The 23,679-nt window shown below is 34.5% G+C and overlaps 3 protein-coding genes across 4 annotated transcripts; 2 read left to right on the forward strand and 1 right to left on the reverse strand.

The window, feature by feature from the left end:
- LOC18602464 (B-box zinc finger protein 25) lies at positions 13,154 to 16,955 on the forward strand. 2 transcript variants are annotated; one of them, XM_007033855.2, is made up of 3 exons: positions 13,154 to 13,807; positions 15,288 to 15,587; positions 16,424 to 16,955. In XM_007033855.2, the coding sequence occupies exons 1-3, from the start codon at positions 13,625 to 13,627 to the stop codon at positions 16,658 to 16,660; spliced, it is 720 nt and encodes a 239-aa protein (XP_007033917.2). In that variant the 5' UTR covers positions 13,154 to 13,624; the 3' UTR covers positions 16,661 to 16,955. The 2 variants fall into 2 exon arrangements, with proteins under 2 accessions (XP_007033917.2, XP_007033916.2); XM_007033854.2 differs by having other exon boundaries at positions 13,155 to 13,807; positions 16,427 to 16,943.
- On the forward strand, positions 17,052 to 19,188 carry LOC108661778 (probable inactive leucine-rich repeat receptor-like protein kinase At3g03770). Its single transcript, XM_018119713.1, has 2 exons — positions 17,052 to 17,135; positions 18,112 to 19,188. Exons 1-2 carry the CDS (start codon positions 17,126 to 17,128, stop codon positions 18,645 to 18,647), a joined length of 546 nt encoding a protein of 181 aa, XP_017975202.1. The 5' UTR covers positions 17,052 to 17,125; the 3' UTR covers positions 18,648 to 19,188.
- LOC18602466 (protein YIF1B) lies at positions 19,086 to 23,650 on the reverse strand. The gene is made up of 5 exons (XM_007033857.2): positions 23,391 to 23,650; positions 21,717 to 21,889; positions 20,711 to 20,809; positions 20,481 to 20,632; positions 19,086 to 19,721 (listed from the first exon to the last, which is right to left on the reverse strand). The coding sequence occupies exons 2-5, from the start codon at positions 21,885 to 21,887 to the stop codon at positions 19,334 to 19,336; spliced, it is 810 nt and encodes a 269-aa protein (XP_007033919.1). The 5' UTR covers positions 21,888 to 21,889; positions 23,391 to 23,650; the 3' UTR covers positions 19,086 to 19,333.

Here is a 23,679-nt window from a genome sequence, read left to right on the forward strand (position 1 = left end):
TTACACACCACGTTGAAAAATGTAGTTATTACATGTCATGTTGAAAATTTAGTTATTACACGTCATGTAACACCCCGTGACCTAAAACAGTGGTTAATACGACTTTAAGAACAAGATTAAGATCGATAGGGGTCAATTCAAGAGTTTAGGAGTGGTGAAGAAAGGATGAAATATTTTTGAATAAAATATTTCATATGTAATAAAATAATAATATTTTATTAAGATCATCGTTATGGAGTAAAAAGGAGCGATCAAGCTAAACTGAGATAAAATAAAATGTTTTGGAACCTTGAAAGCGAAATGGAAAATTTTGAAATTTAATAATAATTTATTAGTAAAATATTATTAAAATAATATTGAGATATTTCTATTGTGAGTGATGCACAACCTCACATAATTTAAGCGTTGAACTTAAGTGGGGGAGTTATAACATAATTTTGATGATTTGATGAATAAAATATTATTTTAATGGGTGAAATTTTAGTGATGTAAGTACTAATAATAGTACATGTGAGTTTGGAAGGAATGGAGACATGAAAAATTAATTGAGATAATAAGGTTATGTGGGATAATGAAATGTGCATGTGGATTCATTATTACATGCAAATTATTGCATGCAAAAAGAAGAAAGTTAATAGGGAACATGTGAAACCCCCACCATATGAAGTAAAAGGAAGAATAAGAATAAATCTTATTGCATGTAATGAGATTGATGCATTAGGTGACCAAATGAGGAAAGAAAAAAAAAAGATGTGGGATGCATGTATCTTGAATAGTTTAATGAATGACCAAATAAAATATAAAGTAACGGTTGTGCATGAAATATGATTGGAGGAATAAGGTCGTGTAAAGAATGGAGAAAGAAAGGATAAGGTAGTGAGGGTGGCGAATAGAGGAGAAAATGGAGATAGATATTGGGCCAATGAACAAGGGAGAAAATAGGTGCATGAAAATTGTGTGGGTGACAAATTGGTCCAATAAGAGATAAAGAATGAAAAAAAAAGGTGAGGAAAAGCTTGAAAAAACCATGCCTTTGAGAGGAAAAAGAAAGAGAATCGGTTTTGAAAGCAAAAAGAGGGAAGAAAGAAGAAAAGTTAGAAGAAGATTCGGCCTTGGAGTAGTGGGAGAAAAATCGAAACATTTTCTCCTATATGCCATTGTTGAAGCTTGAAGGAGAAATTAGTGGTTCGGCTTAGTGTTTCAAATGTAAGAAAGGTAAAAGCTGTCATTTTGCTTGAATGCATGCCTTGTGAACCGGTTGTGATGTGAGATTATGCTTGTGCTAGTGAGGATCTTCAAGGATTCAAAGAACCGGGTGCATGCATGTGAGTTAATCTTAAAAGTATGGTGATTTAAAGCAAGACAAATTATAGGTAAGTGTTTTTAACTTTGAGATCATAAATGGAAAGGAAAAATAAAAATGTGTATTGATTATTTATGCTTATGGCAGTAAGGGTGACCGAGGATGTGAGGAGTTAGTGAGTTGCGTGTGGAATTCAAGGTAAAAATCAAAAGATAAATATGCAATGCGAGTATACTATGTTATATTGGAGTTGGTTAGTTGAAAGATTATAGATTTTGTAACAACCCTTCCTCGGTCGATACTGGCGTCCGAGACCTCCGGAAAGACTTGTCAAGTCCCAAACAAGCTTTTCTCAAAATGCCCATTAGTTCACTACATACAATCACCATCCCATATGAATACTTAAAACAATACTTTCATATCATAACTTGAACCATAAACATAATAATCGATTCAAGCTTTAAATCATTTAATCATAAATTTATACATTAAAATCCACAATCTCCAATTATTTACTGATATCAATATCAATACCTATTTACAACTTATTGAACAAAGAGCTACAACTCGACCTCTAACAGCAGAGCGACTCCGGATAAAATGCTATAAGATGCCTTTACCTATCTGCGGTGGATCGTACGTACTGATGATTACACGTTAGGCAAATCCTTGTCTGCAAAAAGAAAAATAAAAGAGGTGTGAGTCTCATAGACTCAGTGATCATCATCGACCCTGTGAGCAGGCGAGTAAGGGAAACAAACATAAAGGTGGAATGTTTATAAACCCGAGTAAGCATAAAAAATACATTCCATAAAACCAAGAGATTTGTTTTTATACCTTGCAATTCTTAAAAATAATAATTTCCAAGTAAACATATATGAAAACAGTTGTATTTAAGACACTAAAAAATCTTTCAACCTCAATATCCAATCAACAGTAAATCCAATGGCAAGTGTAAAATGAAATGTCTCAAATATAAAAATGAGAAATAATCGATCACCGATGAATATGTAAATTTCACTTGCCATTAAATAAATAAAAATTTTCAAGTATTAATGCCATGCATAGTAAAATAAAATCCACAAGGGAACATCATCCTCGGGGAAGTTTAATATAGCCCTTAGGCTTACTCTCTCAGACATAATCACCTACTTGTGGGAACTGCCCACGCCACCATATGAATCGGGGTTTTAGGTCCCCCTTTACCTACTCGTGGGAACTACCCACATCACCAAATATAAATCGAGGCTTCAGGTCCCTTTTTGCCTACTCGTGAGAACTACCCGCGTCACCAAATATAAATCGGGGTTTCAGGTTCTCATTTGCCTACTCGTGGGAACTACCCATGTCACCAAATATAAATCGGGGCTTCAAGTCCCCCTTTGCCAACTTATGGGAACTACCCATGTCACAAAATATAAATCGAGGCTTCAGGTCCCCCTTTACAATCAAATATAAAAAATTATTGCAATTTCAAACATTTGCAAAATATAATAGTTTGTAAACAATATAATCATAAATCAGGGTTATACATAATTTATTTCAAAGCATGACATATTTACCAAATCGACATGCTAAGTGAAATAAATAATTTATCATCAACTTCTATGAAACAAACAAGGCCATTGGCCTAAACATCACACAAACTTGCAAGATATTATTTTGAAGTGAAAACCAGTCAAAGGTTTGTTTCTCTGTATTTAAAATAATGTAGATATATATATTGATATATTTTAAAGAAAAGCGAATATAAATCTTGGTCACAAGCACAAACAACTTAAGGCTTTCTATCAACTCATGCTGTCCACAATTTCGCCAACTATCAATTGTAACATATATAATATTTCATAGGGAAATAAATTTTAAAATCTAGCACCCACTCACCTTACAATAGCGAGATGCTACATTGCTATTTCTTCTTACCAATCGCTCATCGTTTCTTTCGACCTGCCACTACAATGCACCACTTTTACTTACTTCTCCTGAATAGTGAAACCCGTATTATTATTATTATTATTATTATTATTATTATTATTATTATATTATTATTATTATTATATATTTTTTTATTTATTTTTTTTTTTTCTTCCTCTCATTTCTTCCCTTACCGTCGACCTTCCTTCCAGTTGACATTCCTTTTATACTTTTCTTTCTTCCTTCCCTCTCTCTTTTTCTTCTTTTTTCTTTCTTCTCTCTCTTTCTTCTCCTCTGCCACTACTCCTTCTCTCATTCTTCTTCTTTTTCTTTTTTCTTTCTTCTCCCCGAGATGTCGCTCCCCCNCTCTTTCTATCTTTTTCTCTAGCACGTCGCTGCTCTCCCTCTCTTTTCCTTTTTCTTTCTTCTTCTCTTTCTTTCTTCTTTTCCAGCACGCTGCTCTCCCTTTTTCTCTTTTCTTCTCCTTTCTTCTTTTATTTCTCTTGGTCAGCCCCACCTTTTTCTTCTTTTTCTTTTCCATTATTTCTTGTCTCTTTAGGCCGACCCCCACCTTCATTTCATTTCTTTACTTTCTTTTCTTCTTCAATGGTCGAGCCCCCCCTTATAGGGTGTTACAGATTTCATGTTAAATTATTGTGAATAATAAGGGTGAAAAATGTGAAATTAGATTAAAGGTTCATTGATTAAGGTGCTGCCCATATATGTGTACAATTGAATATAAACACAAAAGTAGACATAATGAAAAAAGTAGATTATTGTGAGGGATTCTTGAAAATAAAGAGAACTGAGAATATGGTATATAGAACAGCACATATGAGCTGAATTGTGGTGACGTTCACTAAGTATATTAAGTTTAATTTGCTACTAAGAAGTGTATGAGTAAGGAAGGATTGCCGTGGTGGTGTACCGAAAGAGGTAACGGGTGATTGACAAGTGAAATTAGCTAGAGACGCACCCAAATCGATGGCGACATAGCATCCCGCCATTGTGAGGTGAGTAGAGGGTGTCTATTTCAAAAGTTTCATAAACTATATAATGATATACGTATAATAAACGTTGCTGGTTTTCTTTAAATGTAATTGTGAATAGTATGAGTTGTTGGCTTCGATAGGTGATTTCTAAATGGATTTGGAATCTAATTGCACTGTTATTGTGAAAAGCATGAGTTGGTAGAATACTAGGCACTTGTGAATGCCATGTTTTTGGAAACGTTTAGTATATATATAAGTTATATTTTTAAAGGGTTTTAGAAATCGAGAAACAAGCTCTTTACAGTTTATGTCAAAACGAGCCTTACTTGTTTTTGTGATGTGCATTCATGAACAAGCTTTGTATTCACCATGCTTGGATTTAATATTTCAACCTCATGCAAAGGTTTTACATCATGAATTCTTACAAACGGATTTATACTATTACCATGATTGGTATTTTGGAAATAGACTTAAAATAAGTTTTTGTAAACCCAATTTGGTTATAAATGGTTTTGTCAAACCGGGAGATTCGAGAGTAGGTCGAATGTCACATAGGGATAGCGTGACTCTTGTGCACAAGTGAGCTCTAGCTAGAGAACCTTTGGGTCACCGACTGGCTGTTAGACGTGGCTAGGCCATGGTCTATGATATTTATATATGGAAAGGCCATGGGTTGATATATGTGGCTAAACCACAAGTTGATATACGTGGTTGCAACCGCATGATTTGTCCGATGTTGGCCAACATCGTTAAGACTGCCATGGCTATGGGAATCCGGTGGAGTGGGCCATCTCGGATGTTAATACGTGGAAACGGGTCCACGGGTTGATTATTATGATTACCTACTTGATAGTGATATCTTTTTAGGTTTTCAAACATAAATTCATTTGTATTGTGAAAAATACAGGTTTTTTCCCAACTCTTTTATTTATACGATGATTTTGTGTTTAATACCTCGAGGATTAGATCATTTATAAGCTTGTGTAGAAGCATTGATAATGCTTAATTTTACAAGAGCGTGTGTGTTTATGTTGGTTCAATTTTAAGTAAAGAACATTAAATGATTTCGACTGTAGAAATCCTTTACTTGCACTGGTTTTAATACATTACTTAAAATGGTTATTTTACATCACAATTCTTGGGTTTATATGTAGGGCACAATTGTTCCATTTGAGTTTAAATTGTTTATATATATATATATATATATATATATATATATATATATATATTCATATATTTTTAATATTCAAATTTTTTGTCCCTAGCTTGTTTCCCATCTACGCCCTGCTCACGAAACCGATGATTACTAAATCTGTGAGACTCACCCCTTTATCTTCCCTCTTTTACGGATAAGTGATTAGCTCGTGTGTATTGTCTCAGCACATGTTAACTTGTTGCGATGTAAGTAATGGCATCTCTTAGACTTCCACTCTGAGTCGCTCCGTTGCATAAATGTTATGTTGTTTAGAATGGTCCGAAGTATAAAAATTATTAGTTTATCAAAATTGTATCACTGAGAAACTTTGAGGTCGTGTAATGGATTCTAAGTGTTATGTTTGAATGTATCTTGAAGCTTGTTAGAATTGGATATGGTTATCTAATTGTCGAATTTTAATTAAAGCTTCTTATTCGGTTTAAGTAAACGATTGTATTTTATATAATTCAGTAGACTTTTAATAGTCACCACAGGGTGAAACGTTATAAGGAAATCCTAGTCTTTTAATATACGTATTCAAATGTTCGATTTAGTTAACAAGAATTTCAATTAAGTCTTGTTTGGGATTTTGGCGGGTTCTTCTGCAAGTCTCGGATGCCAGTAACGATTGGGAAAAAGGTCGTTACATGTCATGTTGAAAAATTTAGTTGTTACATGCTATGATGAAAAAGTTATTACACACCACACCATAATTTGAACCGTTTTGACTTGACAAAAAAGATTTTCTAATAGAAAAGAGTTGACAGTCCATGTCATGCGCGTGTCCTTTAGATGTCAAACACTTCTTACCTTAGCCCTTAATTATAAGAAATTGAAAACGTGTAATCCTTAATTATTATAATTAAAATATTTAGCCCTTAATTAAAAGAATGTCTAAACATTTAACGAAGCTATTGATAATGCTTTTTATATTTAACGAAGCTATTATAATTTATTAGTTAGATTAAGCATTGATAATGCTTGATTTTACGGGAGCGTGTGTGCTAATGTTGGTTCAATTTTAAGTAAAGGACATTAAATGATTTCGATTGTAGGAATCCTTTACTTGCACTGGTTTTAATATATTATTTGAAATGGTTATTTTGCATCACAATTCTTGGGTTTATATGTGGGGCACAAATGTTCCATTTGAGTTTAAATTGTTTATATATATATATATATATATATATATATTTATATTCATATTTTTGAATATTTAAATTTTCTGTCCCTAACTTGTTTTCCATTTACGCCCTGCTCACGAAGCCGATAATCACTGAGTCTGTGAGACTCACCCCCCTTATCTTCCTTTTTTTATGGATAAGTGATCAACTTGTGTGTATTATCTCAACACATGTTGACTTGTTGCGACGTAAGTAATGGCATCTCTTAGACTTCCACTCTAAATCGCTCCACTGCATAAAGGTCATGTTGTGTAGAACGGTCAGAATTATAAAAATTATTAGTTTATCGGAATTGTATCGTTGAGAAACTTTGAGGTCATGCAATGGATTCTAAGTGTGATGTTTGAATGTATCTTGAAGCTTGTTAGAATTGGATATGGTTACTTAATTGTCGAATTTTAATTAAAGCTTCTTATTCGATTTAAGTAAACGATCGTATTTTATATAATTTGGTAGACTTTTAATAGTCACCATAGGGCGAAACGTTATAAGGAAATCCTAGTCTTTTAATATACGTATTAAAATGTTTGATTTAGTTAACAAGAATTTCAACTAAGGCTTGTTCAGGATTTTGACGGGTTCTTTCGTAAGTCTCGGACGTCGGTAACGATAAGAAAGAGGGTCGTTACACGTCACATTGAAAAATTTAGTTGTTACATGCCATTATGAAAAAGTTGTTACACACCACGTCATAATTTGAACCGTTTTGACTTGACAAAAAAGATTTTCTAATAAAAAAGAGTTGACAGTCCATGTCATGTGCATGTCCTCTAGATGTCAGACACTTCTTACCTTAACCTTTAATTGTAAGGAACTTAAAACGTGTAATCCTTAATTATTATAATTAAAATATTTAGCCCTTAATTAAAAGAATATTTAAACATTTAACCTTTTTAATACAAAAGAAAACATTACGACTTGAATAGAAGGTTTTTACCTCAATTCTATAGGTTAAAATTTAAACATATTAATTCATGTTGTAATGTTATTTTCTTTCAATTGGCACTCAATGTTGATTCTTTGCTTTATCTAGCTCCAGTAATTAATTATTTTGTTTAGATTACACTCATTTTTTATGTTGAATTTGTTCATGATCAGTTTGTCTATTTGATTTATTTCATTATTGTCTTATATGAGATGCAATATTTAACACGTGTTGTAATTTATATTTCGAAACTAGTAATTTTTTTAATATATATAAACAATAAAATAATTGAACAAATAAATACTAACATGTATATTCATCACTTCAATCATGATTCTCGCTAATGCTAGTATTAATTAAGTGGTTCCTTTATTTTCCAGATGATTGAAGGCTTTACAAGTACTCAATCTAGTAATGCTTACCATCGAGGTCAAGATTCAAGAGCTCATATTATAATGTATCACAAAAAAATTAATTTATAAGCATTATTTGTTTTAAAAAAATTACTAATTAAATCCTTAATTATTTATCAAATGAAGCTGAATTTTATTTTTGATTCCAAATTAAAAAACTTAACCAACATTTTTTCATAACATTACATGAACAAGTAAAAATTACAATCAATCGAACAAAAACCTTAATATATATCACAGATGATTACATCCTGTATACAAAATTAATGAACAAATTAAATAAATAAGTATATAACTATAGACAAAATGCAATATGAAATGAGATCAACGATCTAAACATGAGACTGCTTGTTGCAATTTAGACAAGATGCAAAAGGGTTTGGCAAAGAATAAATACAGGTGTAAGTGTGAGTGTACAAGTGTTTACTTGCTTTCCCAATATAGCCAAAAGAATAAAATACTAAAAAAAGGACTCTTGATACCGTTTCACTGTTGTGCCTAAATTACTTTTGTACCCTTGTCTCGTTGCTTGATTTGCCGGGTTAAGAGGGGAAACTGAAAAGAAAGGATGGAATTTGTCCCTGAACGGTTCTTTTTTTGTGTGTGTCTATTTATGTAACTATTTTATTCAATTTTTTAATGGATAAGATTCGTTTTTTTTTTTTTTTGAGTTCCTGATTTGGTGTCTGCCTCGTTCTCGTCCTGATTCACGTGGCCCATTTTGTTGGTTTCTGTCTTTATGAAGTCAAGAATAAAAGACATGCCATGTCAGAGAATATTGTTGTTCAATTAAAAAAGAATGGCTTCTACCTAAACAGAGTTTTAAGTGTACATTAAAAAGATTCATACACTACCAATAAAAAGACAAAAAAAAATTAGGAGATAAATAAAATACTCATCTCTTCTTGTCATGTAGTTCATTTTATTTTAATCGTTATTTCTATTATTATTATTATTTGGTATAATATTTAAAGAAGTTTATGAATTATTTAAAAAAATTTAAATATTTTTTTATTTTTATTATATTTAATTAAGTTCTTGTTTTGAGTCAAATATATCGACTGATAATTTACTAATTATTTTATGATCATGTGCATTGAGATAAAAGTGAAAAATATTACGTAATCATCTTAATATGTCATGTCACCATCTAATATAATGTGACAGAAGAGATTTAAATCTGTCATAAGAGCTAAGCATCATGGAAACTTTCATCTTGTTCTCAAATTCTATATGGGCGCACAACCACTCCCTTGTTATTGAGAGTGACTCACGAAATGCCATCAGGTGGATTAATGACCCTTCCAAAACACCTTGGAGGTTGAGGAAATGGATGTTGCACATAGAAGTCTTAAAGAAAAGAGTAACAAATTGGAAGATTAGACACACGCTGAGGGAAGGGAATCGGCATCTTACTTAGGAATGAAAAGGGAGAGGTCCTTATCAAATTTTCCAAAGCTATAGGCAGAGGAGATTCAAATCTGGCAGAATATCTAGGCATTAGGGAAGATTTCATCTTGTTCTCAAATTCCGAATGGGCGCACAACCACTCCTTTGTTATCGAGAGTGACTCATGAAATGCCATCAGGTGGATTAATGACCTTTTCAAAATACCTTGGAGGTTGAGGAAATGGATGTCGCACATAGAAGTCTTAAAGAAAAGAGTGATAGATTGGAAGATTAGATACACGCTGAGGGAAGGGAATCGGGAAGCTGATCTCTTGGCTAAGGAGGGAGTGGGCAGAGAAATTGACTTGATTGAATTTCATATCCCGATGTAAGCTTCTTGGGCTTTAAAGAGGTAGCCTTCCTCGTTTCTCTTTTTTCTCCATTACTTTATCTGGTGAGACCATTTGACAAGGTGAGAACTCCCTTTTTTTTATGTTGATGACACTCCTATCTTTTTTCAAAAGGCCATCTGCATAGTTATGCTTGGATTTCCTGTGCATTTTTTTCTACTGTGGGATGGATTGAATTGCTGTCTTTGTGCTTTTTGGAGATGTTTTTCTGGATTCTCAAATGACGGAAGGTTAGGACTCTAATCCGGTCTTGGTGGTTCTTTTCTAGGCAAGGATTTTTTGAAAGTTTTATTTCCAGAAAGTCATGTTGCTTTGGATTGACTGGAGGAAGCTTTTGCTCACCGTTTTGTGCGACTTGATCTGCGCTTGGAGTCTTTCTTATGCTTTTTGTTCTGAATGCTGGATGGAAGGACCCATTTTTGCTGACTCTTTTTGTAAGTCTATGAGGAACCTTTGAGTCCAGATGTGAGATTTAATTTTAAACAAGAGTTTTGGGGAAGCATACCCCTACAGGAGATGGGCATGCTAACCAATACTCCTTTTGTTTTGCTTTGGCTGTACGCTGTGCCTCTTGTACAGGGGAAATCATTTTCCCATCCTTTTAATGAAATCTCCTTGCTTTTCAAAAAAACCATCTAATATAATGTTATTATCACATGGTATAAAATGACATGTGCTGTTTTCATTAATGAAACCTTTAGTGATAAAAAAAAAGCTTTATAATTAAAATATAAAAAGAAATTGTAAAAAATTTATAATTAATTGAAAATAAAAATAACCAAAATATAAAAATGATATCCAATTTTTATTATTTAAAAGATAAGATTTATATTTGATACAAGAACTAATCTCTACGCATTGTCAAATCATTATAAACTGTCATCTCATTATAAAAGTAAAAATTAAAACTTTTAAAGGCTTAAAAATAAATATTGATTACATAAAACCTAAGTTTATTTCTCACTCAACTCTCCATCATCCATTTGGTCTCCTCTTTTTCTTCTTCCCATTGCTTTTCTTCTTTCAAACCCGATCTTATAATGGTTTAGGGTTGTGTTGTTCGAGTGAATGCAAATCTTATATATTTTGAAAACTTAATTTTCCTATTTAACAACATTTTTGTAATAGTCGTCTTTCGAGGATGATGCTTCCATCTCCATGGTTGGCTTAATTTTTTTCCAGCAGAGATAACATTAAACTTGAAACAAATGGAGATCTGTCTAATTAAATTTTTTTAGAGATTATATACGGTTGGTTAGTATATTAAATATAAACTCTAAAAGATAATATTTACTTTTGTATTTAATTTTTTATGCCTTTGAAAAGGAAAAGACAATTAAGAAGAGAGGAAAGAGCAAATAGCCATCACTGCACATGTTAAAAGAGGGAGCATGGTTTGAAAGGTGAAGACCCTGAAAGCAAAATTTGGCAAGAAATACAACTCTTAAGAAGCATACAAGGAAAACTTGATCACGTCTTGCTCTTGCCTAATTTTAGGAAAGTCACGTCATCTCCCAATCAAACCTTTATCCAACACATCATACACGTTTTATAAATTAGTATTATTTTTTAACCAGCTACGAACAGCCCTTTTTTTGTGTTTAATCATATTCTCAAATCCTAAATCAATTTCGTAAGTCAAAATTTATTAATTATAAAAAATCTAAACCAATTTTAAAATTTTCATAAATGATAAATTCATTTTGATAATGAACTAATATCTAAATAAAAAGTATTAAAAACAACTCATTAATCATCCAACAGTTGAATTCTTGGACCTGCACATTGCCACATATATGATATTCATTTTCATTTCTCTATTGTCAAATGTTTAAAACGATTCTTGCATTATGAATGATTTATGTCAGTTTGCTAATAGTGACATATAACCATTAAATTTAACAAAGAAAGAATGGGTCACATGTTCATAGGAGAGTGTTTTGGGCCTTGTAGTGTTTAGCCCAATATGCTATTTTTTTTTTCCTTTCTCTTTCGAGTATGATCTGTCCCTCAAGCTTGTTCCTCTCTTACCCTTTTCTGTCTCGCTCCCCCTTAAATTTCATGTATTGTGTGAGCATGAGAACCTCTTGAAAGTAAAATTATAACCATGTGCAGTGCCACATCATCATCATGAAAGTAAAAATTAAAAGTTGTAAGACATATGACTTAGTTTATATCTTAAAGGTCAACTTAGAGCTTTTGTCTTTGTGTTTGTCACCAAATGGGAATGGGGAGGCTTTAGTATACACACTCAAGCTATTTACACTTTATAGGAAATATTTGTAAAAGAATTTTGGGGCAAAGTTACAAATAGGAATATGTTGTGGGTCAGGGTGGCAAATTCTGGTACACTCTTTCAGATCATTGTGTCACGTACAATCTTTAAATCCCTGATCAAGAGCTTTACGATGATCTTTTTCTAACGTAGTTGTCCCACTCCCATGCAATACTTCTCTTCGTTTTTCTCTCTTACCCTTCCCCATGTCTGACAATCGAGCTATAACTTATCTCATCAAAGGTTTAAAGCTGGATAATCTTCTAACCATTGCTACCGCACCATTGATCCTTTAAAAACAGGGAGCTGAAGAGAATCTAAACAAGAGTCTTGTAGTAATAAGTTTATTTTCAATAATAATAAATGTAAGATATAATCTCACATTGAAAGAGAAAAAAATAATTCTTTAAATAAAAAAGAGAACAAATCTTTAGTAGTTGGAGTAAGTCGGGTCAAAGTTCAAATTGGACTATGGTTAGGTTTTTGAAGTCTTGGTCGGTTTTGAAAATAAACAACAATATCTCTTTTTTTTTCTTAATATTTTTTAGAATTTCTTCTCTACAATTTCTTTGATAGTTTTAAATAAATGATCTCATTAATAAAAAAACCCAATCAATTTAAACTTTATTATATTTTCAAAATTTTTGTCCATAATCTTTTTACACATTATCACGGTGAGCATCAATAAATCCTTAAAAATAATGGTGTTGATACACACGAAAACCATTCCATTATTCTTTATTAAGTGCTAGATATATATATATCAATTTTATAAAAAAAAAAAATCATGCCGACCCGCAAAATCTGGGATTTGACCTAGGGAGTCGCAGGTCAAAGCAACTAATTGGATGTTTAAAGGGGATTGGTCACTTTGAAGCTCTCGTCTTTCCCATTTCTGTCTCTCTCCAAACAGAGCGTTAGATTTTACATCATGATCATCATCTAAGGTTGAGAATCACCTAATCGTACCCATCAATTTGAACAGGTAATAGCAAAGGAATCCACAGAATCATACCTCCTTAAAAGAAAAAGCCAAAATCAATAGTGACCACAAACCGTGTTTTGGTTGGTAGCACGCACCAGAACCACACAATGCATGGGGACTGACCCCACCAGTTGCATTGTTGTAAGCACTCAATGTCTTGATTTTGATAAACAAAATCTCATCTCCCTTATCTCCAACTCCTTCCCTCTCTCTTGGATTCTGCACCAATCGCTTCTCCCTTCTTGCATCCTCCACAGGTTCTAGCTTACTTAACTTGTGTTTACTACCTCACCTACATTTTCCTCCACTGTTTCTCTGACTCTCATTATCTCCTTTTGTCTAGATTTTTCCAGATTTTTTTCTCTCTTGCCCCATTATTGTACTCCTCTACTCACAAAAACCTTGTTTTCTCTTTGAAAGTTCAGGTGTTTTCTCTGGAAATAAAAAAAAAAAAGAAAACTTTTTTAGACCCAGATCTTGTTTACTTCTTGGCTTCACTTTTTCATTATTTTCATAAGGTTTCAGACTAAGGGTATCTCCTGAATTTCTGAAACAAAGGGATATATATTGGTTAAAAGTTGAAACTACTAGTGAAAAATATTGAAAGGGGGTTGAATAGAGTTCCCAGATCAAATAAAGATGAAAATCCAGTGTGATGTTTGTGAAAGAGCTCCAGCAACAGTGATCTGTTGTGCAGACGAGGCTGCACTTTGTGCAAAATGCGATGTTGAAGTTCATGCAGCTAACAAGCTTGCAAGCAAGCACCAAAGGCTCCTCCTTCAGTGCCTTTCAAACAAGGTTCCTCCTTGTGACATATGCCAGGTACCCTTGATTTACTTTTCTCCTAAAAAACTTCAGCCTTTTGCTGTTAGTTTTTAATTTTACAGGTCTCAGTCGTTTTTCATGGTTTCTGTAATTTAATTTTATTTACCTATGTAATCTGTCTATTGGTTTTGGTTGTTTAACCTATTAAAAATGTATGCAACCAGAAAATACGAATGGAAGAGTGGGATCTGAATTTTTGGACTTAGTTAGGGTTCAGAAACAAGACCTGGTACATAGATCTGAATGGCTCATTGTTAAGATCATTTTTCAGAAACTGATGAAGCAATAGAGTTATGCTTGTGCAAGAGTGGAAATTATTACTGAAAATTAAAAATAAAGCCAATAACGTTGAGAAAAATGGTGGATAAGGTTTGTAATATGTGCTTAAATGAATGATTTGTTCTAACTTCCATATGTATTATTCGTGCCTGTTCATGTTATTAACCTAGAAGCCTCTAATACAACTTGAAATACAACTGATGGTTCTTCCTCAGATCCCTCAAATCTTTGATGAATGAGTGATTATTCAAAAGCACTGATTTCCATTTGAGTCTTCTGTTGTGGTCTTAAAAAATCTGGACATCCTTTTCTTCCCCCTCCCTTAATTAAATTTGGCAATAAAATGTTTCATGTGAGAATAATAGATTAAAAAAAGAAAATTATGGAAATGGCTTGTAGCTTCAGATCAGCAGTTGTGTACAACTGCTCCCTGCTTGGAATTTTCAATTGTTTCCCAATTGATCTGTTCTGATGACATGTTAAAATCGAAAATTTTCTCACAAATCGGCTCATACCATAAATCTTATAATCACTAGTATATTAGCTTGATGACATGTTAAAATCTGGAATGTTCTAATAAATCAGCTTGCGCTGCGAAGCCTCTGTGAAGCGTATGGTCATGAGTGTATTAGTTTTGTCAGCTATATTGGTTGTTGGCATGCAAGAAAGAGGACTGAGAGAAGTTCAATGGCACCTTCGTGAGAGGGAAGACATATCAAACAAGAAACATATGTTCCCTTTCTTAGTTATTAAACAGAATATGAAATTTGACAAATAATTTAAAGCATATGCAAAGTGTTTGCAACCCTTCTGATTGATTGAAAGGCTATTAGCAAGTTTCTAGAGTTCGTCTGGCCGCTGAGCCCTAGGATGATATGAATATGGTCCCAAGCTTCAACATTTTCTCATTGAGATTTAATTTAACCACGTCGCTTGGTAGTGTAATGCTTTTACCAATTTAAATTGTGGAATCATCCTGCATTACATCTGCTCACTCCTCACGTTATAGTTACGCTATCTCCATGCTTTTAGACTTCAGTGAGAGAGAGAGTAAAAGCAACATTCATACTAATTTTAGCACTAACTCTTTAAACTCAGGCTCCTATCATTGTTCAAATGTTGTTACTTATCATGATTGCTTAAAGTTTCTGAATGATCAAAAGCCCTGATCCTCTTCTCACTCTTACATGGTGCACAGGAAAAAGCAGCTTTCATTTTTTGTGTTGAAGATAGAGCCCTTTTTTGCCAGGATTGTGATGAACCTATCCATTCAGCTGGTAGCCTTTCTGCAAATCATCAAAGGTTCCTAGCCACAGGAATCCGTGTTGCCTTAAGTTCTAGTTGCAATAAGAACACTGAAAAGAGTGGGTTGGAGCCGCCCAACAAGAGTGCACCTCAGACTTCAATGAAAATGCCTGCACAGCAACAGTCAAACTTCACATCTTCATGGGCTGTTGATGACCTGCTACAATTTTCAGATATTGAATCTCCTGAAAAGGTAAGAAAGATATAATGATTAAAGGCATTTATTTATTATTTTTGCTTATGCATGATTGGTTTAGCAAACTATAATATTTCCGAAACATGACGTTGTCTGTAGAAGTCAGGAACTTCTTGTATACTATCCAAATACTGCATTAATTAGCTCACATTGGTAGAACATCGAGTTGTATATGAATATCAATGGAGTGTTTTAGATGTAATATGGCTGGGGAATGTGGACAGCATGATTAAATATGAAAACTAGGGGCTTACAACAAGGTCCTTATGTTCCTCAAAGGGGGAAAACCCTAATAAACACATTCCTGTGTTAATTGCTTTCAAGTTATTTGAAAATGTATCTATGAATTTTTTTTGTGGCCAGATATATTAGAGATATAATAACTTAGAAGACGCGTGTAGGAAAATATCATTAATTAAATTACACATAACTTTGTGAAGAATAAATATAGCATGAATTTAAAATTTACCAAAAGATAGTATGATTTTAGTTGCTTTATTTAAATAAAAGAAAGGTCCATTTTTGTATGTAACCAAGTTAACTTAAAGTTAATATATTTTAATAAAAGAAAGGTCCATTTTTGTATGTAACCAAGTTAACTTAAAGTTAATAAGTTCAATAACAGTTCTTTCTGAATGAGACCTTTTTTTTATATACTTGAACCATTGTAACATTTTGGGCATTCTTCCAACTTAAATAACGTGAAATGTGTTGTGGTTATATTCCCTATCTGGAAGGACCAATTGATGCAGAAACAACCGACTGATCAGCTGTATTTAAGCTGTTACTTTAAAATATTTTCATCTTCTTCTAAGTTTTCCCGTCGTTTTTAGCAGAAAGAGCAACTTGAGCTTGGAGAGCTTGAATGGCTAGCAGACATCGGTCTTTTTGGTGAGCAATTGCCTCAGGAGGCTTTAGCAGCAGCTGAAGTTCCTCAACTTCCAATACCACAGTCAGCAAATTTCAACTCATGCAGACCCACCAGATATTCCATGCCCCTTAAGAAGCCTAGAATTGAAATCCCAGAAGATGATGATGATGAGTTCTTCACAGTCCCTGATCTAGGCTGAGCATGGGTGTAATTAGACTTATTTGTCGATAGGTTGATCAACTACGTGTTTATACTTTCATATTTAAGTATACTTAAGCGCCTACACTCACATTGCATTAGTTTTGAGCTGGTAGAATGATCATGAGAATACTCAAATATATATTTTCTTCAATGGATGTTTGAATTGCTTGTTCCAAGATGGTGAATACATCACCCCATGCTTTAGGACATCCTATTCACTGTATCCAGTACAACTCCTTTCATGTTGTGCTGCCAATGAATCGCATCTCGTATCTAGGATCTGTCTCGGATAACATCCCGGTTTCTGTCCTGATATTTGTTATGAAAGCTGATATTTAAGAACAGATCAAACAAACTCTTGGTCGGTGATTGTTGATGTTTGTATTTAGGCCTGACAAGATTTGGATAACTGCAAAAGCTGTAGGCAGAAAATAACTTTCCAAGTGCTCTGAAGTTCTGATGGATGGGAGAAGGTAATTACAAAACAACATTATCAGTGTGGTTATGCCTTCTATTTCATTATAATTGGAGTGAGAAAGGGATGGAAACTCAAATAACAAACAGGGTTCCAGTGGGAGTAACCCCTCTTGCAACAGTGAAGATATATTTAGAATACCATTGGCAGAACAAATTAGATATTGTGGTGAGAAAGGTTAACTCTGGGTTCAAGAATGTTTAGTCTTCTTCCAGGTTCCCCTCTGACCAAGTAAAGAACGTCTAGGGGTAAGAAATGCAATGCACCTATTGAATGGTCATTTCCCATCATTCCTTTTGGCCGTTTAAAATTTAGATTCTAATTCTAATAGAAAGTAGGTTGAAATGGTAACATTGGACTGTCTGCCTACTTAAAACCTGTTCACCAGCTTTCGACCTGACTTTTAAGAGTCCTTAGTTTGGCATGGTCATGAAAATTACTTTTTAAAAGTACCATCTCCATGTACAGATCCTGATGATATAACTATTTATACGTTATTCCCAGCTGCAAAGGTGACCCCGGTTCCTCAAACCAAATGGCCACAGACACACATCCCAGGGTCTCCTCCTCTTCATGTTCCATGATCTTTGCTATAGTTCTAATTTGTAGTCTTACACTTGTTCATTGATTAACCTTACAAACAGAAATCGAAGTTCTTAGCGCCCTGAAACGTTCCATTGATCCCAACACGATTCCCCCATCATCTTACCTCAGTCCTTGGGATTTCTTAGCGGATCCATGTGGAAGTACAGGGGCAAAATTTCTGGGAATTTTATGTACTATTCCTTTGGACAATTCAACAAGCCGAATAATATCAGTGGATCTTGATGGCGCAGGATATGATGGTTTTCTAACACCCTTAATAGGAAACCTAACTGAGCTCACCTCCCTTGACCTCAGCAGAAGCCGATTTAGAGGGCCATTACCTGATACCATATTCAATCTCAAGAAGCTAACACGAATTTCTGTTGCAGGGAATTTTTTCACTGGCAGCTTCCCTGCATGGGTCTATCAACTCAGGGAGATTGAAACAATAGACCTCTCGAGAAACCTCCTATCGGGTCAAATCCCTGACAGACTTTCTGCACTACGAAGATCGGCCGTGTTAAGGCTGTCGAACAATGGATTCTCGCGGAGAATTCCTAACATTAATGGACTATGGCAGCTCCAGACATTAGAGCTTGACTCCAATATGTTCTTTGGAAACTTGCCAATGCTTCCTAAAAGGTTTAGAACTTTGACTTCGTGCCACAGCCTACTTTCAGGGCCTATAACATCACTAGGGACGCTTGAGCAGCTAAGATCGGTGGACGTGAGTTGTAACAGGTTTTCGGGTTCCATTAGCAAGGGAGTTCTTGCGTTGCCTCCGTTGAATCACATCAATGTTTCCTTCAACCAACTCACAGTAACGGAGGTGGACAACACTTATGAGATTGGGTCCCCACTTCAAGTACTTGACGCACAAGAGAACCATCTGCAAGGTCACTTGCCCCTTAATATGGTCACCTAAGAGAGCTTAGCAGTAATTAATCTAGCCCACAATCGATTCCCCAGTGGGATCCCCATGGAATATGGGGATAGATTAGGAAACCCGTGGAGAGCCTTGTTTTTAGATCATAACCTCCTGTCAGGTCGTCTTCCACTACAGTTCGATAGTGGCGCAGCGAGGATCAGAGGCAGTCTTGCAAACAACTGCCTCAGGTACCCAGTAAACATCCCACTTTGCTGCCGGGGGCAGAGACCAGCTTCAGGATGCGTTGGTGAGAATGATGGGAATTAGTGAAAGAGAAGTCAAGACGACAAAAAAAGCAGTGAACATATTCTAGCCATTGAGACTTAAGTCCATTCATTTCCCTTATGTGGGTATCCACCTCAAAGGACTAGAAAAACTAGCTCAACCTTGAGAAACGAATGTAAACAGTGAAGTTCTTCCTAAACAATTTCCCAGTGATTTGTAAAACTCTCTAATTCTAGATCTTTTATAGTTTCTTTACACTCAAGAACCGTAATGATTCCAAAAAACAGAAAATCTATTGTTGACTTTTACAGCACATGGAGATTGATTTCAACAAATATGATAAACAAAAAATTTAACCAAATAGGAGATTCTCTATGGTAAAATTGCCTAAAAACACTGTTAAGCTGATATAAACACAATCCTTTCCTGTTGCAACTTATGACAATGTTGCTGCAGTTTCAGAAAAGCCAATTAACACTAATGTTACCAAGCCATGTGAAAAGTGGAAACTGAGCCAGGGCGATAAAGAGCAAAAGGTAGTGGTGCCTGCTGGAATCATAACTTCTAACCTCTGCAAAGAGTACCCTCTTCATTGTCTTTACCAAGAAGACTCCCATGCATAAGCATGTCCATGGCATCAAAAAGTAGTATGAGTATCTCCATATGATCCTTCCCAAAACAGGTAAACACATTCCTGTAAACGTATACCCAGCATATGCCATAATGTCAAGTAACGGTGCCTCACCACTACCCAATGAAAGTAATGTTACTTTCAGCAGCATGACTTGCAGAAACCAGCCAAGCAATCCCTTAACAAAGAGCCAGTTAAGTGCTTCAGGGCTAAACCTGGAGGAAAAGAAGAGAATATAAACCATTCAGGTTAAGAAAAAAAAGGAACACATGATAAATAGTCTTGCCAAGTAATATATATGCAGAAAACTAAAAGTCACAAAAGTCAAGTTCGCTGCATTATGAATCACAATGCTACATCTAGAGTGGTCACCACCAGAAATTAGTCTACACAACTAGAAGCCAGATCTTAGGGTAAATAGAATCAGCATCGAGGGCTAAGTTTCTCATAGGAGACACAAGATGTACCATTCCAAGTTCCAAAAATAAGTTAAAATACAGAAAACTTTTGAGTAACCAATCATAAGGTACAAGAATAACAATTACTATTTCTTTCCCTCAGAATGTAGACACTATATAGAAAAAGACTCATTCTGTCTGTCGTGCCTCAACGCAAAACTCGTTGACTTGCTTTCATCTCACAGGGTTGTTCAATTATCAAATAAAAAACATTAGATGCCACACAAATTGGTTTAGCTATTGGCTTCTTCATTAAGATCCCAAGAGAACACACAGGGTAAGCCTATATAGCGAGCAGAGGATTGGGGCATAGAGGAAAACACAGAAGTCAGCCCCCTAAGAGTTGCCAAGTTACTGTTAGCAACCAGTGTTTGGAAATAACCTAATCAAAACTACAACAAAGCACGAAGACCTCTGTCCAGCATAAGGTTTCAAACCACTAGAATGTACATTGCAAAATTTTCTAAATAGAAGGTAGGAATCGAAGCTGTTAGATTGAGGAAAAAATTCACTTACTTTCCTTGAAGGCCCAGGGACAATCCAGCAAGAACAACATAGGTACCAAATGCCATAAATGGGATGTACAAGTCTGGTGCATTTATGTCATAAATTGGGGGTTTATAGGACAGCCTGCCACCTACTGGCTCAGTTATTCTTGTCCAATGACCCTGAAGGAATAGGTAGAATCTGAGAAGGTGACTTAAACAATAGAATGGAAGATTACACAAATAAGAGCATATGCTTACCCTGTGCAGAAATGGCAGTAAAACAACCTTCAATTTGTTTCTCACATACTGATCATTCACTTGAAAGTAGTACTGGGGATCAGAGAAGTATCTACTTATCTGCTCATTCCAAGATGGAAAAAAAAAAAAAAGAGAAGAAGAAGAAGAAATGTATGAGGCAAGAAAAAAATTCATAAATTTGAAGCATTTATGACATGCATCCCTTTTTTTTATCTTAATAACTATTTAAACCGAAGGCATATTATTACCTTTGTAATAGGAATATATTTCAACTTCCTCTACCAACATTTCTAACTCATTATTACACAAATAACCCATGCTTATAATGCCAAACATTTACATGGCATATACAATTGTTCCCCACAGTTCTCAAGGTCACTCCTCAGATAGCATAATGCACAACAGTTAGGGCTGTGCCAAAATAAATAAAAGGGAAAAGAAACTGAAAAACTGAACTGAGCCATGATGTTAGTTTGGTATGGTTTTTTATTTTTCTCAGTTCAGGTAATGGTAACAACCATTGGTTCATTTTGGTTTTGGGTTGCACTACTAAAAATCCAAAATAATCTAATCCTAACCAAATTGATATTCCTTTTAGTTACTTTAAATTCTTGCAAAAATTTAATAGTTATTTTCTTAAAGTTCAAGTAAGTAGACCCAAAAAATATTACAAAATTAAGAATCCTTTTTAATAAAAAAAACCAAGTAATCAAATTGAACCACAAAATTTTGGTTAGAAATTTAAGAAATTTGCTTTGGTTTCAATATTCTAATTTAGAAGTACACATGTCAATTTGACTGACAACTTTTCCAAAAACTAAATTGAAACAAATCGAATACACCCCTAAGAACAGTCTCAGAAATCCACAAATGCACTGTTGTGGGATAGCAATATTCAAATACATAATAGTATGATGCAACAAGGAGTGAAAGAATACAGTATTTAAGCATATATGATAGCAAAAAGTAAGCTTCTTTAGACAACTGTGCCAGGCATGCTACTTACATTGCTTTGCACATACTCAGAACTTGATCCCAAAATTTTCTCTCCATATGCACCCAGACCTCCTCGGATAAGACCAGAACCAGCACCATAAAATGCATTACCAAATGGATTTGGCTGAGGATTTGTTGGCGGTCTTGGTACCCCAGGTTGGGCTCCCACGTTATTATACATTTCTGAAATCAAAAGGTGTAATAAAATGGTGAGAAAACTTTTCTTCAAAAAAAAAAAAAACTCATATAAATGGTGCAAGAATAGGAAGTCACAAACTTCAAATTTTAAGAGAACACCATCTATACCCTACCAGGTAAAAACAGAAGCTAGAGTTGAATACTTCTGTCTGATAATATGATGATGTAACTATAAAAAATATATATATGAATCTGTACAGATCATTAGCAATGCTTAATGACCACTGCTATTGTTAAATATCCAAACACATTCTCAAAATGATAAAAGCTACAGTAGTGTAAATGAATTACTCTAAAGTAATTCATAAACAAAGGAGAATTACTCTAAAGTATTTAGTTTTTTTACAAATTTTGCGACCATTCCTGTTTGTTGGTCAATCTCATCTCCTCAAATTTGCATTCAAGCACAAAAGATTCAATACTAATACACTACATGACTTATTATGCAGATTATAAGCAGCTTTAACCTATGCAATATATTCAAATTAAGAGAAATATCAAATTTCTGAAATCAACAAAGCTCTTCCTATTTCACAAACCATGCAAAGCTTTAAGATCCAAAAACACAGGTTGAGGTCAATAATCTATATCTATCTTTAACTCTCCCAATAAACTGTAAGAACCAAGAAAAGAAACAGATCAAGCGATCTGGATAACCTCCCATCTCTCTCTCTCCTTCATAATCATTCCAGTTCAGACTGCACCTTCGTCAGTTCAGCCCCTTAAACAAACCAAGAGTTCATAGCATTTATCAGCTTACAATAAATCATCTTTTTCATGTCACCCAAGAAGCCCTCACTTAGATGCTCTCTTACCCACAGTTGAAGAACTCAATTTTCACGTAATTCCTTCCAATTGACAAATACAATAATCTCTAAAATTCCTTAGTCCTCTCCCACCTCACCTCAGTCAACATCATTCCAAAAAACACCTAGCAGTATAAGGGCTCTCAGTTTCAAATACCCCCTTATTCAACAACTTATTTTACCTAGCAGATAGATTGTGTATGACCCTGAATAGAATTTCAACTTCTACTCATGCCACATGGCCTCGTTGTCTCAATCACTTAAAACCCTTTTATTTGCATCAAGTTAGCCCTAAGCTCCTAAGTGACAGCAACAGGAAGGCAATAGGAACTTAAACTTCACAACAGCAAATGATGATAACATATAATCTTTACACCCAAATTGAACCCAAACAACTGAAAATCAACTCAATTATAGATGTTCAGTTATATATCTACTTTCCACATGCAAAAATCAAATTCTGAAAATGAACAATTCTGAATCAACGATCAAAGCATTTCAAGTTTCAACTACAAAGTAAAATAATAAGAATAAGAATGAGAACAAATAAGAAGAATTTCAGCTACCAATTCATTTTAATTTATAAGCAAAACTTAAATTAGATCACGCAAAATAGACATGCACATAAAATTATCTTATCATATTAATAATAAAGAGATATGGATCTGAAAAGGAAGGACCTTTCGACTAAGGAGAAAGCGGTGAATCCGAAGAGGGTTCCGGCGAACGAGATCAGAGTTCCGACGATTCCGGTGAGGGTTTCCACGTGGAAGGGGCAGGGCCGCAGTGGAAAACTCAGGAAGGGAAGTAACGGTGAGAGAAAGAGAGACAGAATGAATGAGAAAAAAAAAGGGGGAAAATCGTATGAGGCACGCGTCAACCACCTGCAGCCACCTTGGATGCTTTGCGTCATTGGACCAATCAACCCGAAGCTTTCCTCTTTTTAATAATTTGGCCATTAAATAATAA

This window comes from Theobroma cacao, chromosome 4, assembly GCF_000208745.1.
Source record: "Theobroma cacao cultivar B97-61/B2 chromosome 4, Criollo_cocoa_genome_V2, whole genome shotgun sequence".
In the NCBI taxonomy this organism is placed as follows: Eukaryota; Viridiplantae; Streptophyta; class Magnoliopsida; order Malvales; family Malvaceae; genus Theobroma; species Theobroma cacao.